At 40.7% G+C, this 22,388-nt stretch overlaps 1 protein-coding gene across 1 annotated transcript; it reads right to left on the reverse strand.

Annotated features, from left to right (window-relative positions):
- Window positions 1-518: 518 nt before the first annotated feature.
- Window positions 519-19,776, reverse strand: pdzd7a (PDZ domain containing 7a). Its single transcript, XM_030748340.1, has 15 exons — window positions 19,567-19,776; window positions 18,613-18,750; window positions 18,257-18,431; window positions 17,596-17,772; window positions 16,920-17,067; window positions 13,371-13,431; window positions 12,237-12,764; window positions 9,527-9,682; window positions 9,053-9,213; window positions 7,751-7,842; window positions 7,571-7,662; window positions 7,397-7,465; window positions 5,853-6,524; window positions 5,428-5,528; window positions 519-1,639 (listed from the first exon to the last, which is right to left on the reverse strand). Exons 1-15 carry the CDS (start codon window positions 19,754-19,756, stop codon window positions 1,463-1,465), a joined length of 2,937 nt encoding a protein of 978 aa, XP_030604200.1. The 5' UTR covers window positions 19,757-19,776; the 3' UTR covers window positions 519-1,462.
- Between the last annotated feature and the right edge of the window lie 2,612 nt (window positions 19,777-22,388).

A 22,388-nucleotide genomic window follows, 5' to 3' on the forward strand; every position in this document is an offset into this window, starting at 1 on the left:
TACTACTAAGTAATCCACACAATTTACACCACTAGCAGCCTGAACCTGAGTTACTGCTGCTTTTCTACCAGCTCAAAGCATTCTGGTCATTCTCCTCTGATCTCTGACCTCAACAAGGCATTTACATCTAGAGAACTGCCGCTCACTGGATATTTTCTCTTTTCACACCCTAGAGATGGTTGTGTGGGAAAATCCCAGTCGATCAGTTTCTGAAATATTAATACTAGCCTGTCTATGACCAATAACCATGTCATATTCAAAGTTACTTAAATCAGCCTTCTTCCCTATTCTGATCACTGGTTTGAGTTCCAGCAGATTGCCTAAATGCTTTGAGTTGCTGCCATGCGATTTGCTGATTAGATATTTGCATTAACGAGCAGTTGAACAGGTGTACCCAACAAAGTGGCTGGTGAGTGTACATGACATAATTTGTACCAACTCAAAGGCACAGACACACTCAGTTTCATCTTAAGAATTTAATAACATGCAGAGATATAAACAATTTAGTTCTTCTATCACTTATTAAAACCAAGTTTGAATAACATTTTATCAGTGTTTTACTCAACTGCCCATCTATAGAATTAAGGCACTAAGCACACTACATTCTCCCGCCCATATTTCTTTTATCCTACTTTGATTTAAACTGTGCCACTGGCCCTGCATTTCTCATGTTTTTCCAACTCCTCCACATGTCTGCATAAGCTCCATCCACAGCATGGTGTAATTAAACCTCTAAAGTGGCTGATGGCTCCAGAATACAGGCACCTCTGCCAGCGAAATACAGAACAAAAAATACTGAGCAGCAATTTGCAATAATCTCCTCAGACATCCTCTAAACCCAAACTATCAGTTTTGACATAATACAGGGATTTAATCTGGGTATAAATCTATAAATCTCATAATGCTGGCTGAGGTAATCTCCCTCTGGCAGGCCTGCAGGGCTGCTAGGCTGAGATGCTTCAAGTAAAAAGTGCAGACCACTGGCTCCACTATCAGACAGTGCTCAGAGGTCACGGCAAAGTTCCCACGTGTTGAACAGTGGCACTATTCTAACCGAGGACAAGTCCATGAATTACATGATGTTATCATAAAACGCCTTTTAGAAAACGTGCAACATATGCATTTTAGTAAAAGTTTTGCTAAAAACAATGAGAATCATATAAAAGTCATACACTTTGGGCATTTGGGCTTCATCTTACATTATAGCAAAAGTGACCTTTACCTTGACAAATATGCGACTGTATCAGTCTTAAAAACCAGCTGCAACCTTTATTTCAGACATACTTTATGGTATATTTTGTCATAACTTTGCCTTTGACTGTCTCCGCTGTGACCAGCGCTCTACCTGTCCCATATTTCTTCTTCTGGGGTGAATCCTGTATTTATTGAGTCCCAGAGGAGCTGCAGGTTTTGTTGTCCTTCGTGCAGCCGAGCAGCAGCCTGGCTGTGAGGCACACAAAGTTTAGTCAGCAAGTCTGTTGGGGCTGCTCGGGTCGGTAGGGACCTTAGGGACCTTGACCACAAAAACCATCGGCTCTTTGGCCTTGTTGCTGAATGCACGCCGAATTACATCCACGGCGTGCTGATGAGTCACTCCCTGCAGACTCTCTCCATCTACGGACAACAGCTCATACCCTGCCTGCAGAGTCACATGTAAAATGGTAAGTTAACCATGAAAAGCCACAGAATAAAATTTAATATCCTTTGTAAGTATGTTTCCCTCCATTTGTGTATCTCTTCTTTGCGGCTGTGTCTTTTTTTTTTTTTTTTTTCCAGAGCAACATTAAAGACAGTTTCCATAACTCTGCAGAGATTGTGTCCCTTAGTGAAAATACAATTTATGCCAAAGAGAATTGGAGCTCTCCCACTGCCTTAATGCATTCACACTGAAGGTTGTCACTAGTGCACATATAAAGTTTCCCCTTCAGCACAAGGTCTTTGGAAAAAGAACATGCACTGAGACAGCCACACAGTTAGGACTGTGCTCGCTGTTTCCTGCAGGATGCGAGCAGAGAGCGGCAAATCTTTGCAGCCGCAAGGAGAGGAACTTCCTCTGATGTCATCAGCGTTTGCCAAGGATGCACCTGCCTAATGTGTTCAACCTCAGTGAAGGTTAGAAACACAGAAACACACAAGGCCGATGGCCATTGTTGTACCTTCTTTTTTTCCCCATCCCTTTTCCTTTCGAGTCATTAGACACAAATAGATTATTTTCCCCTTCATTCTCTACCACCCTATTCCATCTGTTACGGCTCAAACCTTTTTGGCCTGCATATGAGGAGGTTAGATCTGTCCTGCTGATTTTTTTTTTTTTTATCAGGCCAGACAGTCTGGTGTTCACCAATAACCCTATAGCCTTCCGTGCAAACAGTATCAAAAGATTTAGCTCCATTTAACCAAAGAGGAGATTAAAAAGTGCTTTTTCATTTTTGAAAAGTAATTTATCTGAATTAAATAGATCACAACCTAATCTGCCCCATCCTCTTTACAGCCATTTATACGGAGCATTTACGAGGTTCTCTCTTTTCCAGCCAGCAAAAAACATGGCCTATAAAAATAACTACAGCTTGCACGGGAGGCTTTGAGGCCAAATAACTCATATATTGAGCTGAGGAGAGAAATATAGTTCTGTGTGTTACTTATCATAAATGTAACACCACTGTGGCCTCATTCTTTAATTGTAGTTTGGGACAGTGGTAGTTGCCTTTCTCTGAAACACTAATAAATCTTTTTTGTCTTGTATTTAGAGAATCACTGCATTAGTTTTGCATGTTAACATGCCTACGTCCGCTAGTCAAGACTAATCATGAGGTCCAGCTGTTGGAAATGTCATTTTGCAGGTATTAACTCAGCTGTCACGCTGACGTGGCTCGCCAATGTCCACGTTTCTGCTGGTAAAGCAGATGGCAGCATCTAATGAGCAGGATGGCATGTGTCTTATGACTAATACAATACAATATCCTCGCCAGTGCAGTTATTGTGTGGGGCTAGGGAAACAGGATGCATGTTAACACTGAGCTGCCCTGATCTCACTTCCCTTTGCAGAATACAGGGAGATAACACTGAGCCATGGAGCTGATACGGGCAAGCTGACATGCCTGGTTGTTAGGTGTGAGGAAGAGACCTGAGATAGCACAGGGGTGCTAGTGAGTAGCCATATACCTCTGTCTGAGCCTCATAGCCAACAACATGTCTGTTTAAGCCATGCTGGTGACATGGCAAAAAAAAAAGGATCATAGTGTCATTATGATGGTATGTTGCTTAAATCCACTATTTTGGCCCAGACTGAAACATCACTGTGAATATTTGATTAATTAAATTTGTGGTTGTCATTTGTGGATCCTAAAGCAAAAACTTTTTGTGCTTCCCTCTCTTTTTCTATCAGAGCTTGGTTCTGAGCAAAATGCAAAACAACTATTCCATGCAGAGATTTGCATTCCTTACCAGGAAAACCTGCTGAAATTCCCATGGCATGATTTTTTTTTTTTAATTTATACTTGTTGAACATTACATACTTTGTATCAGCATGTTTGCAGTGATATAATAATCATAACGGTGATATTATTAAAAGTTGTTTTTTTTTAATGTAATTAAAAACTACAATTTAATACACATCAACTGAAATAAGTCTTTCTTGTTGCTTTAATTTTTATGATTACAGCTTATAGTTCATGAAAATCAAATTTCCAGTATCTTAAATGATTAGAATATTTCCTGAGATTAATCAAAAAAATGATGTACAAAACAGAAATGTCCAAATTCTTTATACACTCAATACTTGGTTGAGGATTGTTTACCATGAATTACTGCATCAGTGTTGAGTGGCATGGAGGTGATCAACCTGTGGCATTGCTGAGGTGACTGTAGTTTTAGCCCTGTAGGTAGGTGCTTCCATAAAGCTTGTCAGATGATGAAACCATCTAAAATCTCCTGGTGGAAGGCTGCATTGACTTTGGACTCGATTAAACACAGTGGACTAGCCACACAGTATCCCAAATCATCCCAAATTGTGGAAACTTCACACTGGACTCCAGTGGGTTCTGTGCCTCACCACTTTTCTCCAGACTCTAGGACTTTGATTTCCAAAAGAAATGCAAAATTTCATTGGAAGGACTTTGGACCACCGAGCAACAGTCCCGTTCTTTTTCTCCTAAGTCCAGGTGAGCCTTTTCTGATGTTGTCTGTGGTTCAGAAGTGGCTTGGTTTTAGGAATGCGACAGTTGTACTTCCTTTCTTGAATACTTCTGTGAATGGTGACAACAGCCTCAGTCCACATCTTGTGAAGCTCTCCAAAGTTCTTGCAATGTCATTTCATGACAATCCTCACAAGGCAGAGCTAATCCCTGTTGCTTGTGCTCCTTTCCCTACCACCCTTTTCCATTCCAGCCAACTTTCCATCAATATGCTTTGATACAGCACTCTGTGAACAGCCAGCCTTTTCAGCAGTGACCTGTGGCTTACCCTCCTTGTGGAGGCTGTCCATGACTGTCAAGTCAGCAGTCCTCCCCATAATTGTGGTTGTGTGTACCGAACTAGCCCAAGAAATACAAATTTATCCAGATTTATACTTGTATTTATACTGTTTGAAACTTGAAATGAAATATTATAATATTTTTTTCAACTTTAAGCTGTAATTATCAAAATTAGAACAGAAAAATACTTGACACGTTGTAGTTTAATTGCATAATGTATCTAGAATATATTACATTTCTACTTTCTTAAATTACTGATTGACCTTTCACAATATTCTATTTTTTTTTTAGATACATCATTTGTACACAGAACCCACAATAGGGAAATTCTTCAAATTTTAAATGCTGAGCAGACACAGGATCCTCCAGATGTTTGACACTCTAATCAGAAATTATACCCAGATAGAAGCTGACAACTGATAGCATGCCAATACGTACAGATTAGCAGCCTACTATTGCAGGTATAGATATCTTTCAACCTCACTTTACACACAAACGCTTCTTTTCAAGCATCTCTACTGTCAGTGAGCTTTAAGAATTAGCCTGTGATTAACTATGGTGAATGAATGCAAGTGTGGCATATGTGTTTCAGTGAACCGGGCCAAGAAGACTGTTAAGTTACTGTGCAGGCAATATATTAGCAATACATTAGCAGACCAGCATCCATGTACCTCATCAATAATGGAGGTGATGGGCTACTTGAGATGGCTCTCATCCACTCTCCACTCGTCATTGCACACATCTCAGTCATTGACATGTTTGCTTCATAGCAACAACACAAACTCATAACCTCAGGACAGAAGTCTGGCAGGTACTTCTCACAGTATACTACAACCAGGAAGGGTAGCAGATTTGCTATAAATTCAGGTTGTTATGAAAGTTCATTCTTTGTATTTATGGTGGAAAGTGGTAATTATGTTTATGTTTTTTATCGATGTGCATGCTAGACACTGACCTTTAGAGCTTCATTTGTAGATGCAGCTCCACCTGGGAAGATTTTCTCAATTTTTATCATGGGCTGGACTCTGGATTCAACACCTCCAGAAATACTAATACCTGTAAACACACAAGAAAATAAAAATAAGAAAATAAGGGAGTGCTTGACAGTACCGTACTGCTGTTTTGTAACTAGTCTTACACTGTATAGATGCCTTTTGGTCTTTTTCAGTTAACTCTTTCAAATGCATTTTAGCAGTAAGTGATGCCCTGACCTCTACTGGTGATGTAACAGACAGTTTAGCATGAGTCACGAAGGATTTTGTATTCTACAGGCATATATATGTTCCCAGATTAAAAACTATTGTAGTTTCTGGCATTAAAATAAATCCTGAAATTTCAGTTTAAAGTTGAATGACGTGTTTTTGTTTTTGTTTGTTTTACCCAGCGACTGCTTGGCCTTGGAGATGGTCAAACTGATAATTTCACATTCCTCAGGTGGTAGAGTTGCTCTTCTTTTCACTTTTACACCATTTTGGGAAAGTCCATTCCCTTCCTGAGCAGTCCTACTGACCATGGATGGGCTCTTCTCCCTGTGGGGATCAAATACCTCAGCCAGAGGAGTTCTCCCTCTCCGCTGCGAAGGAACATATACGCTGACCTCTGTGTAGCCCTCCTGCCTGCCTTGTCTGCCATATATACTGTCAGGACTTCCCTCCCTCCTTGCTCTCCCACCGCCGTTCCTCACAGGTGACCTCCCTCGTTCGGAAGCCACATCTCCTCGGTCAGACACGGACAGCAAAGAGACCTCATCGTAACGTAACGCCCCATTCTCTCTTCTGTTTGGGGATCGATGGGGTTGGCGCCCACGTTTGGTGCTGTGCGGTGATTCTGTGAGGAGGAAGCTGTGAGTGGGCAAGGGGCTGGGGGAACGGGAGCGCACAGTAGAGGACACATAGCTGTCCACAGGTACATCCAGCAGAGGGATGAAGGCACGGGATGGTGAGAGATGGCCTGGCTGTGAGCTGGACACACGCAGCTTCTCCAACTCCTGGATCAACTGACGCTCATGCAGTGCGTCGCAGACCGGCTGCAAATGAAATCCACCCCTGTAGTCTGTACAAACATAAAAATAATGTGCTTAGATTTAATCCTGCAGGTAAAAGAAAGTAGAAGCGAAAGTTGGATCTCAGAAACTCTAAATGCAGCAGTGTGAAGAGCATTCAGTCAAAGTATATTGTAGAGCACACAATGGATCAGAATCAGCACTTAATCCATGCTTTCTTCCTTGTTAAAACCTAGCTACTACAGTACCCACAATGCAATTCAAACAACAGGAGTGTGTGTTCAATATTTAGATTTGCTATGCTGGCAGCAGACATTGTAACTGCAGAACAACGACACCTCAGAGACGCTCTGTCAGTTATCTTCTGTTTTCATAATATTGACCCTTTGACCTCTAGCCTGCGACCTCTGAAAGTGAGACAGCTGCAATCAGTCTGACATGAGATGGTACTGATTGTGTCTCTCTGACTTTTGAATGAGGTAAATGCTGAAAGCATCTTTGCATTGGTGAAGTGCCACACAGCATGTCTCGGTCCTTTCTGTAGGCCACAGAGATGTAAAACGAACCTCTTCAGCACAGCCACAGGAAATCTGAGATGCTGAGTGCATGGCAGTGTGCGTACATGTGTCTGTGTGTCTCTGTGTGTCTATGTGTGTGTGTGCATGTGTGTTTGTGTGGGGAGGTACCAGGGAGAGTTTGTTTGTGTGTGCAGGTGTTTGAGTTTGACTCTATGAATATAAGATGAGGCAGGAATAAAGTGGCAGAAAACTAGAGACAGAAGTTGAGAGGTTTGAGCCTCTTTGTATTTCATTTTGCTGTAGGAATGTCAAGAAAAGCCATCAATCAGATAGAGAGACAGCCTGAAGAAAGAGGTAAGGCATAGATAAGGAGAGTGTGAGAGCAAGAGATACAGCCCTTGTACCTGGGATTGGGGTGATGAGGTGACGGCGAGGGGTTCCACTACGAGGAGAGCGCAGAGCTGGAGAACGCACTAAAAAGAAAGATTTCTCCGTGGGTTTTTTTTTTCTTCATCTCACTTGAACATTTCATACTGTTTTTTTATTCTGTCACACAAACAGGAGCACCCTATGCTTACATGAACGACTCTTGAGAATACTGTATGCCTCCAGCTCAAAGGGCATGACCATGCTGTCAAAGCGACCCAGCTCAGTCATTGGTATCAGCATTCTGCAGTGGATATGCAGTAGATATGCAGTGGACATAGCTCATAGAATATGTAAACACATGAAGCAGTATTATGTTGTCTGCATCTCACCTTATTTCTCTGAGAAGCAGCAGTTTCTCTGGCTTGTCCAAGATTGCTAGGAGGGGACGCACCAAGTCCTCAATCACAGAGTCAGACAAAAACTATGGGAAACATTTGATTGGTGCACAAATTATAGGAGAACAAAAGAACCAGTAAGAGATCTACACTGATAATGTGGCAAATGAATGACAAGGAGCACTTATAATTATGAAAATAGTGATATCATGTCATCTATGGCTCTGGGGGAGTTTTTAAAAGTCTGGCTACATCTCAGTGTTGTGTGCGAAAATTTTACTTCATAAACTGAGGATGCAATGTTTGAAGATAGATATTTACAGCAAAAGTTGGGTTTGTAAATAAAAATATTACTAATTAGGGATCATACAAAATGCTGGATCTGTTGTTTTTAGAGGCTTGCACATAATTCTGACTAAAAGTAGGACTAAAATTAGGCTAAAAACTTTCCTTTTGATAAAGCTTGGAGTTACGGCTGGATTAGGTGACCCTGAACCGTCCCTTAGCTACAGTATGGCGCTATAGACTCTGACTGCTGCGTGACTTCATGTGATGCAATGAATAGTTCGCCACTCTTTTCGTTCACTCCCCACGTTTATATCACTGCAGCACATCATTACATTTTTGTCTTCTCTCTCCCTTAGTCTGTGTTTTGTCCCATCTCCTTATGCTGTCTCTCTCTTTCTCCTCTGCTTCCTCTCACCCCAACTGTTCGTGGCTGCCCCTCCCTGAGTCAGGTCCTGCTGAAGGCTTCTTCCTATTAAAAGGGAGATTTTCCTTCTCACTGTCACCAAGTGCTTGCTCATAGGGGGTCGCTTAATTGTCGTGGTGTTCTCCAATACTGTAGGGTTTTTATCTTACAATATAAAGCACCTTTTGGTAACTGTTAAATAAACCTGAATTGAACTGGACTGAATTAAAAGTCAGTCATTTGACTCACTGAGAGTTGTGTTGTCCTCTGATATGACATATGTTAAATATTCACCTGCCTCTTACACTCTACTGTTTTCAGTTTTTGCTGTTTAATTACAGGTTAGGCACACTGTGCTCTAAGAAGATTCAATACCCTCTGAAGTGAGGCAAAGGACTAGCCAAGGAGCTGAATATTTTAAGGTTAAGATGGACCGAGAAAGAATCAAATGACAGCTTATGTTAGATCCTGATCATAAATGACAGGCCAAATTGGCCTTTTGTCACAGCTGTTACACGACACATCTATCACTACAGAATACTCAGTGACTCAAGGCAGCGTGCCTCTGAGGTGTGAGAGATCATAATTTCAGCTCAGAAACTCACTCGCTGACAGTGTCTCAACACAGCAGCCACCTCATCCTGACTGAGCAGTTTCTTTGCCATGTCCTCCACGTGCTGCAGGGTCTCGGAACGGGGCAGTGGGCTGCCAGCTCGGGATTCCCTTGGGGTGGTCAAGAGTTGGAATGGGTGACCCCGCTCCTTATCTATAGAATTATGGTGATAAAAGAAATAACATGCAAAGAAGAAAATCAGGGATTGCACAATCTTAATTATCACCCCAAACCGAGTCATCTGAATCATCTCACAACTTTGGCTGATTTGACATTTGCACTGCAGCTGTTTTAAACTTCAAAGTGAATAAGACTGGACATAAGCTTACACATTAAAATTAAAAGTGTGGCTCAACAATAGGACACTGTGTCTTCTGATTAGTCCAATTTATGACCTCTGAGTCATTTCCCTGAGTTTGTTCAAAACTTGAAGTAACATTTCACTTTGCAGTGACCGCTCGCTCACCTTTGTCAGAATGGTGAGATGGTGACTTGGAGCGACTCCTCTCTTTACGGTCTTTCTTAAATAACAGGTTGACAAAGGTTTTGGAGCGCTTCAGGCTGGTTTTACCCTCTTCCGAGCTTTTCTCCCTGTGTTGCCTTTTCTTCTTCTGTCTCTCCTCTGAAGGTGGGGAAAAAAGCAGACAAAATGTTGTCTCTGAAGAAACATACATACGGTACTTTGCTTGTGCACTAAACAAAACTAAACTAAACTAAAACCATAGAATCAATAGCAGGCAGTGACATGTCATCTTTGGTGCAGTTACATCCTGGTCACAGGAAAAATTGGCTGAGCCACAGCAAGAGGACATTCTGCATATCTGTGTTTGGTGTTGAAAACATAATTCATTAGCCTTTGTTCTGCTCAATGCTTAACCACAAGCCGATAACACTAGCTGATACACACTCTCCTTTATGAGCACAGACTTTTCATTTCTCTTCCAGTCACCTCCTCTTTTCACTGCAGTAAATCTGACACTGTGGAAAGCAACACATAACATCACTGATGAATTGCAGCCACACCAACCTGAACACACCCCCATCTATTAGAAGCACTGCACTGAAGTGCTCCTGCTTACATAACAAATGTCCAATCAGCCCTAAGCTTTGCCCCAGCCCCCCGCCAGGTTCTGAAGGTACGAGCTGAGCTGGAGAAATTGAAAAGGAAAGGCTAATAACTCAACAGCCCTGCCGAGGCTTGGATAGATATTTCTCCATATGCTTGTTCTTATTCATTTCTCACAGAGGTACAACAAGTGAGAGTAAAGGGCAGTGATTAATCATGAGTCTGTGGCAACCTTGTGCTCACAGACAAATTCTGTACGGAGCTTAAATCAGGTGTGAAGAGTCTGAATGTTCTTGTTTACTTTGTGGAGTGATGAAGGGATAAGGGGTCATTTAACTGATGCGTGTCCTGCAGGAAGATCTCAGAAACAGTTTCACAAACATCAGCTCACTGTCTGATTATCTCTTTACTACTAACAGTGTCATAATTCTTGAAAGACTTGACACTATAGCCATACAAATGGCAATATTATTTGGTATAACTTTTAAGAATAAATTATCTTTAAAACTAAACACCTTTTGATGGGATAAAACCAGCCACAGTACATGTCAACATCAGTATTAGTATTTTAACCAATGAATATTAATTATAAATTATTGCATTATTACATGAGTGTTCAGTACTTATGGTTTGGACCATACGCATTCTCGTGCTCATTCTTTATTTTGATCTCAACTACATGGCTGTAAATTTTTGTAACTGCATCTTGTGTGTTTTCATGGTGTCCTGTTGACAAAATATGTTGTAACAGTCGTAATTGTGTGTTGTCTCTTTACGACAGTCTAAACTATTGTTAGTGATGTCACGAGTGTGCGCCACTGCTCCTCTGTAGAGAGGGAGAAACGTTTTGCCAGATGGACACATGGATCGAGGCGGACCTCTATTTTTCTATCTCCCTAACTCTTTGTAAAGTTATGGACAACAGTGTGGAATTCCCAGTACCACTGTGGTTGTGCATTTTTGACTGTCTGCTAAATACTTCACCACCGAACACAACCCAAACGTTACAATGTCCAGGGTCAGATGAACAGACAAACACACTCACCTCAGTTTATTGGGTACACCTGCTCAACTGCTCATTAATACAAACATCTATTTAGCCAGTCACATGGCAGCAACTGCATGCATGCATTTAGGCATGTAGACATGGTCAGACAACCTGCTGGACTTAAAAAAAAAAAACTATGGGAGAAACTACTGAGATCTATTTTTTTTGTTGTTTTGTTTTTTGCATTTTTGGCCACAGCAGCTTTTGTAGACAATGGAGAGAGACAGGAAATGGGGGAAAGATACAGGGGAAGACACGCGGGCAAATTGGCAACAGGCCGGGATGTGAACCCGCGCTGCCCGCACCGCAACACAGCATGTGTATGTGGTCGCCGGCTTTACCATTAAGCCACCCAGGTGCCCTACTGAGATCTATTTGTCATGACTGTAGGGGTGTTAATGTGAACAGATCCTTTAGTTATTCAGAAGAAAAAACACCCTCACTGAAGTTTGTTATAACAACATCGTAAAGTAAGGAAGAGCAGAGCAGATTTTTACAGTGAGTCTGTTTGTGGGTTTAGAATAATTACCTTCAGTTATGGACAATAAAGACTGACTAGATGTCCTTTTTGTAGTCAAAGTGCATGGATTTCACAGTCAAGATAATCTGTGCTTTCCACTATGTGCTACCGTGTAGTTAACACATTGGTGATGTTTAAGCAGTAGAGAAATGACAATAAGTGTCGTCCAAATTTAGTTTATGCATGAATGTTTATTTATATTTTTGCTTTCAACCTTTAATATGATATAAAACATGACATTTCTGCTTACGCCTTCCTCACACAAATAAACTATGCACTAATGTGCTATACGCTCACCACCAGAATACTTAAAGCTTATATTTTAATTCACCTGGTTTGTTTGTATGTTTGTTTTGTTCTTCACAATGAGGACAGCAGTCATAATTGTAGACACTTACATTGTGACTGGAATATGTCCTTGATGCGCTAGAAAAAACTTGCCAGATTTCCCTTCTGTACAAATTATTAATAATACACCCAGAGAATCACCTTACATCCACAGTTCCCCTTGTCTGACAACCCCAGTGAGTTGTAGATCTCACCTGACACTGTGATATGGCTCTGGGAGCGTCTGATTGGCTTCCGCGGTCTGCTCAGGGCCATCAGTGCTGCTGTCTTAGGTGAGTGTTTATCTACTTCCTGGTCCCCTGATGACAGCGTTTTCGCCCATCCCCGTCCTCCCTCTCCAGCTCCTCCCATCTCCCTTGGCCCTTCTCCTGTCGCACGTATAACTGTGTCCTTCAGCAACACTGTGGCACCTACAGTCCGGCTTGTTTCTGTGGTGTCCAGCCTGTCCGGCTGTGACCCATTGGGCAACAGGTGGTCCTGGTAGTTTGGAGATTGGGGGTCAGTCTGTATGGCGGAGTCAGCAGTTCGCTCTGTGCTGCTTGGACGTCGGGAATGGTCCTCGATGGAGATGCCAATGTCTACCATCTCTGAGCCAAAGACAGGAGGGAATAGGACCTGGGAGAGACCACTGAGGGAACTGAGAGGTGTGCTGGAGGACAACGACGAGGCAGAAGAGTTAGAATCTGAACCCTGTGATGATGGTGCAGGGCCTCCATTGGCTACTATAGAACACAATCCATAGAATTACAAGGGATTACTGTGTGTTTGCAACTTCTATATGTGACAGCAACATAAATATACATACTAGAATACAGTATGGGCACAATTTTTCACAAATGTTATTTCAATTTCTGCTTTGTTTGAATGGAAACCTGTTTGTCCTCATATCCCCATAATCCTGTAAGCTTTCAACACAGAAAATAAAGTACGACTTTTTCCCCCTAATGAAACTCCAAAGTGACTCTGCATCTTGGCATCTCGACAGATGTCAGGTCATGCTCTGTTCCAGATGACTGAGCTGCCTTTGAGTACACTGAATTAATCCCTAGCTGTGTTCAGATGGGTTTGTATCAAAGTGAAAAACAAGGAACTGGGGTCCTGTTAAGAAACTGAATGACAGCATTTTAGTTCAAGCAGGCTACACAAAGCCAGGATCCCACTTATTTTTAAAGGTTTCCAAAGAGACTCCACCATGTAGCTTTGAAAACCATATAAAGTCTTCATTGGTTTTGTTTAGTCAAGGTATCACTTCTCACACTACTGGTTATTATCTCTTGTAAAACCTGTGTGAAACATTCTCTGGTTATTGCAAAAAACAGTCAACATACACTTATCAAGCCAGCCGTATTCTGCCACCATCTCCTTATATGCAGGATATCTGCCAGCTTCCTGTTAAAGATCAAAAATACAAAATGTTCAGCAAGAACAGGAAACAGTAAACATGATGACCATGATGCAGACTTTACTGACTATTAGCAAAGCTAAAAATGGGCCAAGATTTGTTCATTTTCATTATTTTCCTGTGGTTTTAGTTACTTGTAAGCCATATTGCTTTCACAACTGCACTTGCTGAACTGTTTAACTAGAGTCTATGTTATTTAAATAGCACCAATTCACCAGCAGGAAGGTAAAGACGCTACTATAATAGAAAGAAACCCTAACAATCAGACGACCCCCTATGAGCAAAGACTTGGCGACAGTGGGAAGGAAAAACTCTCTTTTAACAGGAAGAACTTCTTGCAGGACCATGCTCAGGGAGGAGCTGAGGGGAAAGAGAAGAGAGCAGAGAGCGAAAGGACAAAAGGCAAACTATAGGAAAGAGAGACAGAGTTTAATAATTGCTAATGATTAAATACAGTAGTGGCATACAAACACACACAGAGTGAAACAAGATGAGTGAAAAAAACACTCAGTGCATCATGGGAAGTCCCCAGTGGCCTAGGCCTATTGAAGAATAACTAAGGGATGGCTCAGGGTCACCTGATCCAGTCCTAACTATAAGGTCCATCAAAAAGGACAGCTATTGTTATTTTATTATTTTTATTACATATATCTATTGCACTGTATTGTGTATTTACTGTATTTGTATTTATAGCTTAAGAGAAACCGCTTTCCATTTCTTTTTGTATGGAAATACTCAAAGAAATGACAATAAGGTAACTCTGAATCCGAATTTACACCTAATGTTAAAAGTAGAGAAAATGTCTGACTTCTGAATCCAAACTGGGTGCTGGTTACTCAAGTATGTGTGTTTTCATTATCAGAGTTCATGGAATAAAGGACCTAAATGCAGGACTCAAGGCAGCCGTGAAAATATTTCTTCCTACAAAGTGGAGCATGATGGAAAAAGTTTGAGAACCACTGATCGAGCTACTGCCAGCTGTTCAGTGACCACGGTCAGTTGCTATATATGCGGAATCCCCACTTTTTCCATTTCAGTCAATAATGGTCAAGTAGGTATATAGCCAATCACAAAGCGCAATATGATCACCTGATTAGGCTGAGCCAATCAGGCATGAGAAAGAGGCTGTATCATTAGCATGTAATATGATAGCATTAGCAGCCTGAAATCCTGCATGTTGTTTACACTCCACTTAAGATAAAAACAGCCAGAGTGTACAAAGGGTACTAATCCTCTGGGAATATGAATATTGACTTGCACATCTTTGAAGAGTAAAGAACACATATGCCAAATTTCATGGCTCAACTCCTTGTGGTTTGGGAGTCTGTAGAACAGAAATGTAGAACCTCGTGGACAGGGAGAGGTGCATGGATGCTAGGAAAAGACCTAAAGGGAAGGACAAGGTTATACTGTAGACACACACTGAGGGCTAGATGGGAAATTTGAACAGGAGGGAAACAAAACATGGGTGAAAGAAAGACAAGACAACCACAGGGAAGGAAGTAAAACTCAATGCAAGACACAAAGGACAACTAACTATCAAAGTAAAACAGGAAAATAACAAAGAACCAAACTACAGACAGCAACAAGAAGACTCACACTAAAACATGATACAAAGCTAGAATAACAAGATGAGGACAGAAACCAAAAACTAAAACTCCTCAACAGAAGAGGAATAAAGTAAACAAAGAAATTCTGTAATATTACAAAGAATTAAACTTGTTAGAGAACAATAAGGAAATCAAAACCGGAATCCAAAACTCTATACCCTACTATACGAATGAAAACATTAAACAGTGGAATAAGATAAAAATGTCAACAGACATCCAAACTCAAGCTGAAAACTAACAGTTCAAAACTCAGAGGCAGAACAAAACCCCTGGGACCATGGCAAGCAAATTATCATGTGCTCATTAGGATGTAACATGAGGCTGAGAGTGCTGGGAAGGCAAGTTTTTAGTTCTACCATAGATGAAAAGCAATGGATCACCAAAGTATTATAATTTATCCTGAATCCCAAATTCAATTTCAAGCAAGTTCATGCACTAATCTTTGAGACGTGCTGTTTAAAACCAAAAATGTGACTCTTGTGATAGAGCAAAAGGAAAGTCTTATGGGCAATGTGAATGTGCCATTTTCTGGCAATCCCTGCAATAATCACTGGAACATTTGGACCAATCAATAAACTGTGTTTCCATACATTAAAACAAGCACTGGACTTACAGGTTTCACTTAACGTTTATGTTATGTTTAGTTTATTTATGTTCTGTCATTTGTTGTAGTAATTTTGCTTTAATATCTAGTTCAAATAAATCCTTGCAACAAATGTTATTTTATGTAGTAAAGGTGCACACATGTACAGTACTGTACAGGTCCATCAGGGTAGATATTATGTGGTTAGCAGAATTATTAGGACATAGTTTAAAATATGTGGCTCTCTATAATGTTTTTTAAAACAAAACAAAACAAAAAACAATAATCTATGTTGTATCAATATTAGTGTATAAACCCACGCATGAGGGAGTTAAACACCAAAACCTTGCTCAACTACATGTGTGATCCATTCATACAGGACAGGAGGAAGGCATAAATTTAGGCTTTTGGTTGATTATAACCTGATCCTTGACTGCCTTTGAATAATGAACGCCATCCCTGGCTGTTTTTCACACGTGGAACCTGAGATCGGTGGAGTAAAATGAGCATGCGGTAATGTCAGTGAGCTGAGAGCACACTGCACAACACACATATGCCAATTCATACACACCTACACACAGTGCCTTTATCCAGAGATGACACAGGTTAAGTGATGCGGGCACACATAAGGATTTTGAAGGCTGTAAGCCAACTGTCTGCTCTGCTGTCCAGGCTCACTGAGAAGTGCCGGTGTAATTTACACACTAATGTTTATTATTTTGTCAGCACTCAAAGCTCCAATCAACTGTTAAGTTTAAACTGAAGCAAATTATTAGCACTCCACTACAAATAAGGAACTTTCTGAAGTCAAACATCAACCTTAATTGAAAGGAGCAAGCTCTAAACACAGCACTGACAGCTAGGTCTGGCAAATTGTTGCTTATTTACACATCCAAGTAGAAACTGCAGCATTCAACTGCAGGCATGTTTATGTCCAAAAGATGAATAAAAAGCCTAATACTTACTCTCCTTTTAGTTATTTTTTTTTTGTATTCCTTTAACACCTGGAGGATATACTGTATTTGGCTCTTTGTTTGCTAAATGCTCTACTTTAATCACTCACTGCTATCTAACGCGGGGAAGGTGGAGTTGGTTTAACTTTTTTTGTCAAGAATAGGCAAAACATTTAAATTACAGGTTGTAAAAATAAAAACAATAAGTTTAAAGAGTCTAAAATGTGCCCTCATGCTGTGACAGTCATCTGATACCTTATTAATGTAAAACACTGACTGGTGCAGCTTTACATTCGACTTTGAGTTTATCTACTAAAATTGTCTCTCACCCTGATGGTCAACATGACGTGAGTGTGGCTCTTCAAGACCTCGACTGCATTGCTGTGGGTGATGTCACTGAAGCTCACCCCATTGGCTGCAAGGATTTGATCGCCCATTTTGATGCCATGCTGTTCTGCGAGCCCACCTGGATCCAACCTGATGAGAGGACACACAAACACACAGAAGATGTAAATGTGATTTAAATGTGAACAGAAACAATTTAAGGTCCACCTGCCTTTTTTTTTTTATCAATCTTATTAAGTCAAACTTTTTTTCTATTCTTCATTTCACTTTGATGTGAAGTATTTTTGTGTATTATATATTCTTTTTTTAAATCTTAATCATAAGTTATATTTGTTGTTTTAAATGTTTTTCATTTCTGTCTTATTCACACTAAAAATACAAGCACACTACATAAATGTTTAATTGAGGCCTCCTTACTTTGATCTAATACAAAGACAAGCAGAAATATTGCAAATGAGATTATGATATCATCTTTAATTAGTGTGGTGCCTCTACATCTTTCTAGCTCAAGGACATTTCAACAGGGTGGGATGAACGTGGATTCCACCAAGAGCACCAACCTAACCACCCTGCTGCCCAAATTAGTTTACATAAGGGAATAATTTGGTTTATCTGATGCAAAAAAACAATTTGCTTCAATCTCAGTGTTTGTGTTCATACTTAGACACATAAATTCCCAGTCCAAACTCTTTTCCTCCTCTGATGTTGAAGCCAAGGCAATAATCATCTGATGTGGTGAAGAGATGCACAATCCTGCGGAGAGCACTGTCTGAACTGGCCTCTGATGGGGTACGACTGCTCTCCTCCACCACCATCCGCCGGTGAATCAGATCCACCCTGCGCACACGCACACACACACACACACACACACACACACACACACACACACACACACACACACACACACACACACACACACACACACACACACACGCAAAAGCGGACATACTGTATATGCACGCATGAAAACATTCACATACACTGCTTTCCATGTGTCCACGAAAGTCAGGCCTGTCAGTATCAGTTAATCAAATAGCCATAAAGGTCACAGCAGTAATCTATCCACTGCTGCCACATGAAACCAAGATACAGTATATCCCAAAAGAAAGATAACCAGAGTGAGCTACAGTCAAGTGACAAGACTACACAAAACAAGAGCCACACAAAGGTCAGCAGTAGTAGTACCAACACATACAGTCTCTAACATATTCAACAATGAGTATATTATCATAAAATACAGTTATTAGAAGTAAATATTTTACAATAGATAGATGTTGGATATCTTGACAGTTTCCAGCCCTGCTGAATTGACTGGCCTCACCATGTAGTCTTCTCCTTAGAGTAGCGGATGCCTGGGATCTTGCCCACACGTCTCACCACCATCCTTAGCCTGTTGTTTCCTGTCAGGACCTTCACGGCACTGCTCATGGTGATGCTCTCCAGGCTTATACCGTTCACCTCCACCAGCTTATCGCCCACAGTTAGCCCAGTATGTGCTGCAGACACAGGTAGAAGTCAGCCAGGACACCACATTCCCACATGCAAGCACACAGAAAAATAAGCTTGTCATGACCATGAATAACATAATTCACATACAGACTGATAAACACATATGAACGTACATGCACATACACACATACACACACACACAGGCACACACACACACACACAGCTAACCTGCAGGGCTGTCATCCTCCACCTTGCTGACAAATATACCGAGTCCATGTTCGGAGCCCCCGCGGACACTGAAGCCCAGACGCCCATCTGGGCTCTTATCTAATGTCACTGTGTGAATGTCTTCACTGTCATCCCCTCCTACAAACACACAAAACACTGACATTACCCAGTCTGCATAGTCTGACAGACAGCTACTGACAAAGATTGGGGCAGTCATGAAAAAATATGATTTGGAAATTTAAAGCTGATGGAAAAATCATTTACAGAAAACATAAACAATAAAATTTCTAATATTTAATACTTTTTGATCACAAACCTGTTGACTAACTTTAGTTGAAATCTTCAAACATAAAAATATTCATTCACCCTAAAGCAGAGTCTGCCTCCTTATAAACTTTTTCAGATCACAGATCAGACCATGACAGACTCTAATGAAATTAACTGACAAAAGATATTTATATAGATTTATCTTTGTTAGAAACATTATTTCACTTACAGTACTGCCTTAAACCTTTGCACAACTAATCATTAATTTTTTTTGTGTTGATTGCTCTGCCTGGTATTTTCCCAATTAATTATGTACTGATTGCTCTTTAAAATAAAAGAAGCTTCCAAAGGAAAAAGTGGCATCTTCTTACTTTTTTGTTTAATCTACAGTGAACAAAGCCTACTGCACAGATATTTAATTTATGGTCATGGAAAATGAAGATTGAAAAATATTGACAGTTTAGATACTTAAATAACTCTTTTTTTCAGAGAGAGAAAAGTGACTGACTAAAAAAGTTTTGGTGAATCAGTTCTCATTCACTTTCAGTTTAAAGACACATACATTTAAGTTTGTCCACAGTATAGTGCATATAGATCAGCTTACCAGTCCTGAATACAGCTTTGCAGTAAATGACCCTGTGTACTTTTCCAACGTAACAAAGGACTGTTACTGGGACCAAATCTTACCATCAACAGGTGCATTGATGAGAATGACCCTGCCCATCGGTGAAGAGGACCTGTGTCTGTGGCGCTGCTTCTTCACCATGTATCGTGTGGTGCTGTGGGAACCCCCATTCTGACCTCCGCTTTTGAAGTGGGGGTGTCCCCCTCCATTTGTCATCTCCCTCCAGGATGGAGTTCGAAAGGAGTCCGCCATGGTATATGTCTGAAAACTCTTTGCTCAGTCATCCAGGCAGGAGGATATCTGGATTCCCAGGTCAGGATGGAAGAAGCGGAGCAACGGATTTTGGGGAAGGCAATGAGAGACAAGTACCTTATATACTGGACTTGAAATTGGGGTTAGCATCCCCAATTTCAAGTGAAATCAGTTTAAGTCAGTAAATAAATCTTTACAAAGGGTAAACACATAAAAAACCAAACACCCAGACTTCAGCTGAAGCCACACAGCTAAGTCACTGCTACACATACTCAGACATTTTTTAAAAAAGCATAAAAAAAAAACACTCCACGACTGAAGAGTGGAATATAATCCTATTTTTATAAGTTAAAGATGTTGGCGTGATCCAACAGTGTCCTCTGCACCCTCAGAAATTATAGAGTCCACAGTGTGTCTGCTGCCTGCAGAGGAGTCAGCAGTGCACGGTGATTCCCCTCTGGTCATGTTTAATTAAATGGATACCTGTTGTGAGAATAATATGTTGTGATGAGCAATGTGGCCTCAGGGTTGCAGTATAGATAATAAAATCCCTTAATTCTGATACAGTGTTGACATGTGGAGAGAAGAAAACACGGTAAATGATAAAAGAAAATATCTCTGTCTCTTGTGTAAGGATCAGTAACGCTCACTTAACTCCAGCGGCGTTCTGTTAATCAGCACCATGGACAGAGACTTGGAGAACTGGCCATTATCAAAATGCCTTCTTGGACAGTAAATTACACTAGTGAGGACAACGAGCTATAATTATAGGTAGACCTCAGTAAGTCTAAACGTATTCCTGTTGATATCTTCAACTTGTTGAGTTTAAAATAAAGCAAATAAGAATGACAGCATTACCTGTCGTGTCCATGTTGTGCTGGATGAGCTGGGACTGAGCTGGTCCGCTTCACTGACGCATTAATGGACACCTCATTTGTTCTTCAGGTGACCATTATTGTCTTAAGAGGTGTAAGCCTTTTACATAAGCCCCCCTGCAGCTGTGCAGCCATTAGCGCTCGGATGGAGATGATTAAGTACATTGATTACTCAAACGGTAACTCAAGTCAAGGTAACTCAGCGTGTCCTTGGGTAAACTTTGTTATTAATGTGTTAGTGGAGTCCACAGTTTTCCGTAGAGTTGGAGAGAGAGATGAAGGCGGAAATGACTGAGCAGCGGATCCTCTCTGCATGCCCCTCCACCACGCCGTTAAAATAGGTAAACAACTCCACCCGGTGGCCAGTTTAGTCAAATCTATGCGGGCCTCCAGGTCAACACACAGGAACAGTATCCGTGAAAAGCAGCTTTGTAGGAGATTGACTGTTGTAAATATTGTCAATATGGCCTCCAAAGGATAACAGTTGTCATTTATGTTATACATCATACTATTACTGTATCTATCATGTGCGTATGGGTTCAGATAGATAGATAGATAGATAGATAGACAACAGGCTATATTAAAAAAAGAAAGAAAATAAACTAATAAAAATATTGCACAATACTGAATAAATAAAGTCCACAAGCTTCAGTTCACTTTGTTGAAGAGTAATTTTAGTTTTTATTTGGCATTATGAGTCCTACATTTCTGTGTGCACACTAGTTACAAACACACGTAGCCCTTGTATACACACTGGAACAATGCATCGGCAAGTATATCAGCAAGGCAGGTGTCTGCATCTAATTGGTGATAGAAGACCGAAGAAAAAAAATAAACGGTGAAATAATATAGCTTTGGCAATTTTTTGGCAGGTGGAAAACAGCGTAGTTTCAATTGTAACGTCCCTTTAAATTATTTTCAGCAGTTATATGGGAGTGCTTGAAGTATAACCTGTCTCGTATGAGGCCTCTCAGTGACATCAAGCAAATTTGAGGAAGAAACAACATTTTTGTCAGAATTTACGAGTGTCAGTCATTTTTTGGCAGCCCAGAAAAGTGATTTTCCGTTTCATATGAGGCCTATGCGCTGCAATCACTTTTTGGCAGCTGTTAAACTCCTTGTTCTCAAAAACAATACAAGTCATAAGCATAATGGAGCAATAGTTATTTATTTACCCACAACAGCTACAGTCTTTAAACCAAGGTAAAAAGAGATAGAAAACATACTAAACCTAAAGACATCATAAATTATATCGTGCTGTCTAGAGTCATGACTGCGCTATAAACTGCAAACGTTTGATGACAAATGTCATCATTCGGTTTCAAGTCACACTTAAGTTCCATACATACCTTTGCCTTCTATGAGGAGCATAAAATTGTAGTTATTAATCCCGGAAGGAGCAACTAGTGGACGCTGCAGTTTCGGGAGCTGCGTGCTCCGGTGGACCGCAATCAATGTTTGGCAGCCGATCACTTTTTGGCACAACACCTGTTGAACACCGGCATTTATGCCTCTGCATGCGGATTGCGTGTTTTACATGGTTGCCGGCCAACAGAAACATAACATACTGGGACTTTTTTCCCTCCAGGGTCCTACTCTTTGTTGTGGTCAGTCTGTGTGCAAACTTGGGGGAAGTAGCCGGAAATGACGGAAAGAAATGATGGTAAATTTGTAAAAGTTCAAAAATAACTAACAATATTGGACCTAATAAAAATATCAGGCCAAGATAATCAGAGTCATGGCATTTTTTTTCTATA

Source organism: Archocentrus centrarchus, chromosome 15 (assembly GCF_007364275.1).
Source record: "Archocentrus centrarchus isolate MPI-CPG fArcCen1 chromosome 15, fArcCen1, whole genome shotgun sequence".
Taxonomy (NCBI): domain Eukaryota; kingdom Metazoa; phylum Chordata; class Actinopteri; order Cichliformes; family Cichlidae; genus Archocentrus; species Archocentrus centrarchus.

Bases quoted from the DNA above. Each gene is read 5' to 3' on its own strand.
- pdzd7a (XM_030748340.1), bottom strand. From the start codon at position 19,756: ATGGCGGACTCCTTTCGAACTCCATCCTGGAGGGAGATGACAAATGGA. The intron at 9,214-9,526 runs GTGAGCGAGCGG...ATAATTCTATAG, and splicing joins ATCTCACCATTCTGACAAAG to ATAAGGAGCGGGGTCACCCA. The intron at 7,843-9,052 runs GTGAGTTTCTGA...TGTTTCCCATAG, and splicing joins TGTTGAGACACTGTCAGCGA to TTTTTGTCTGACTCTGTGAT.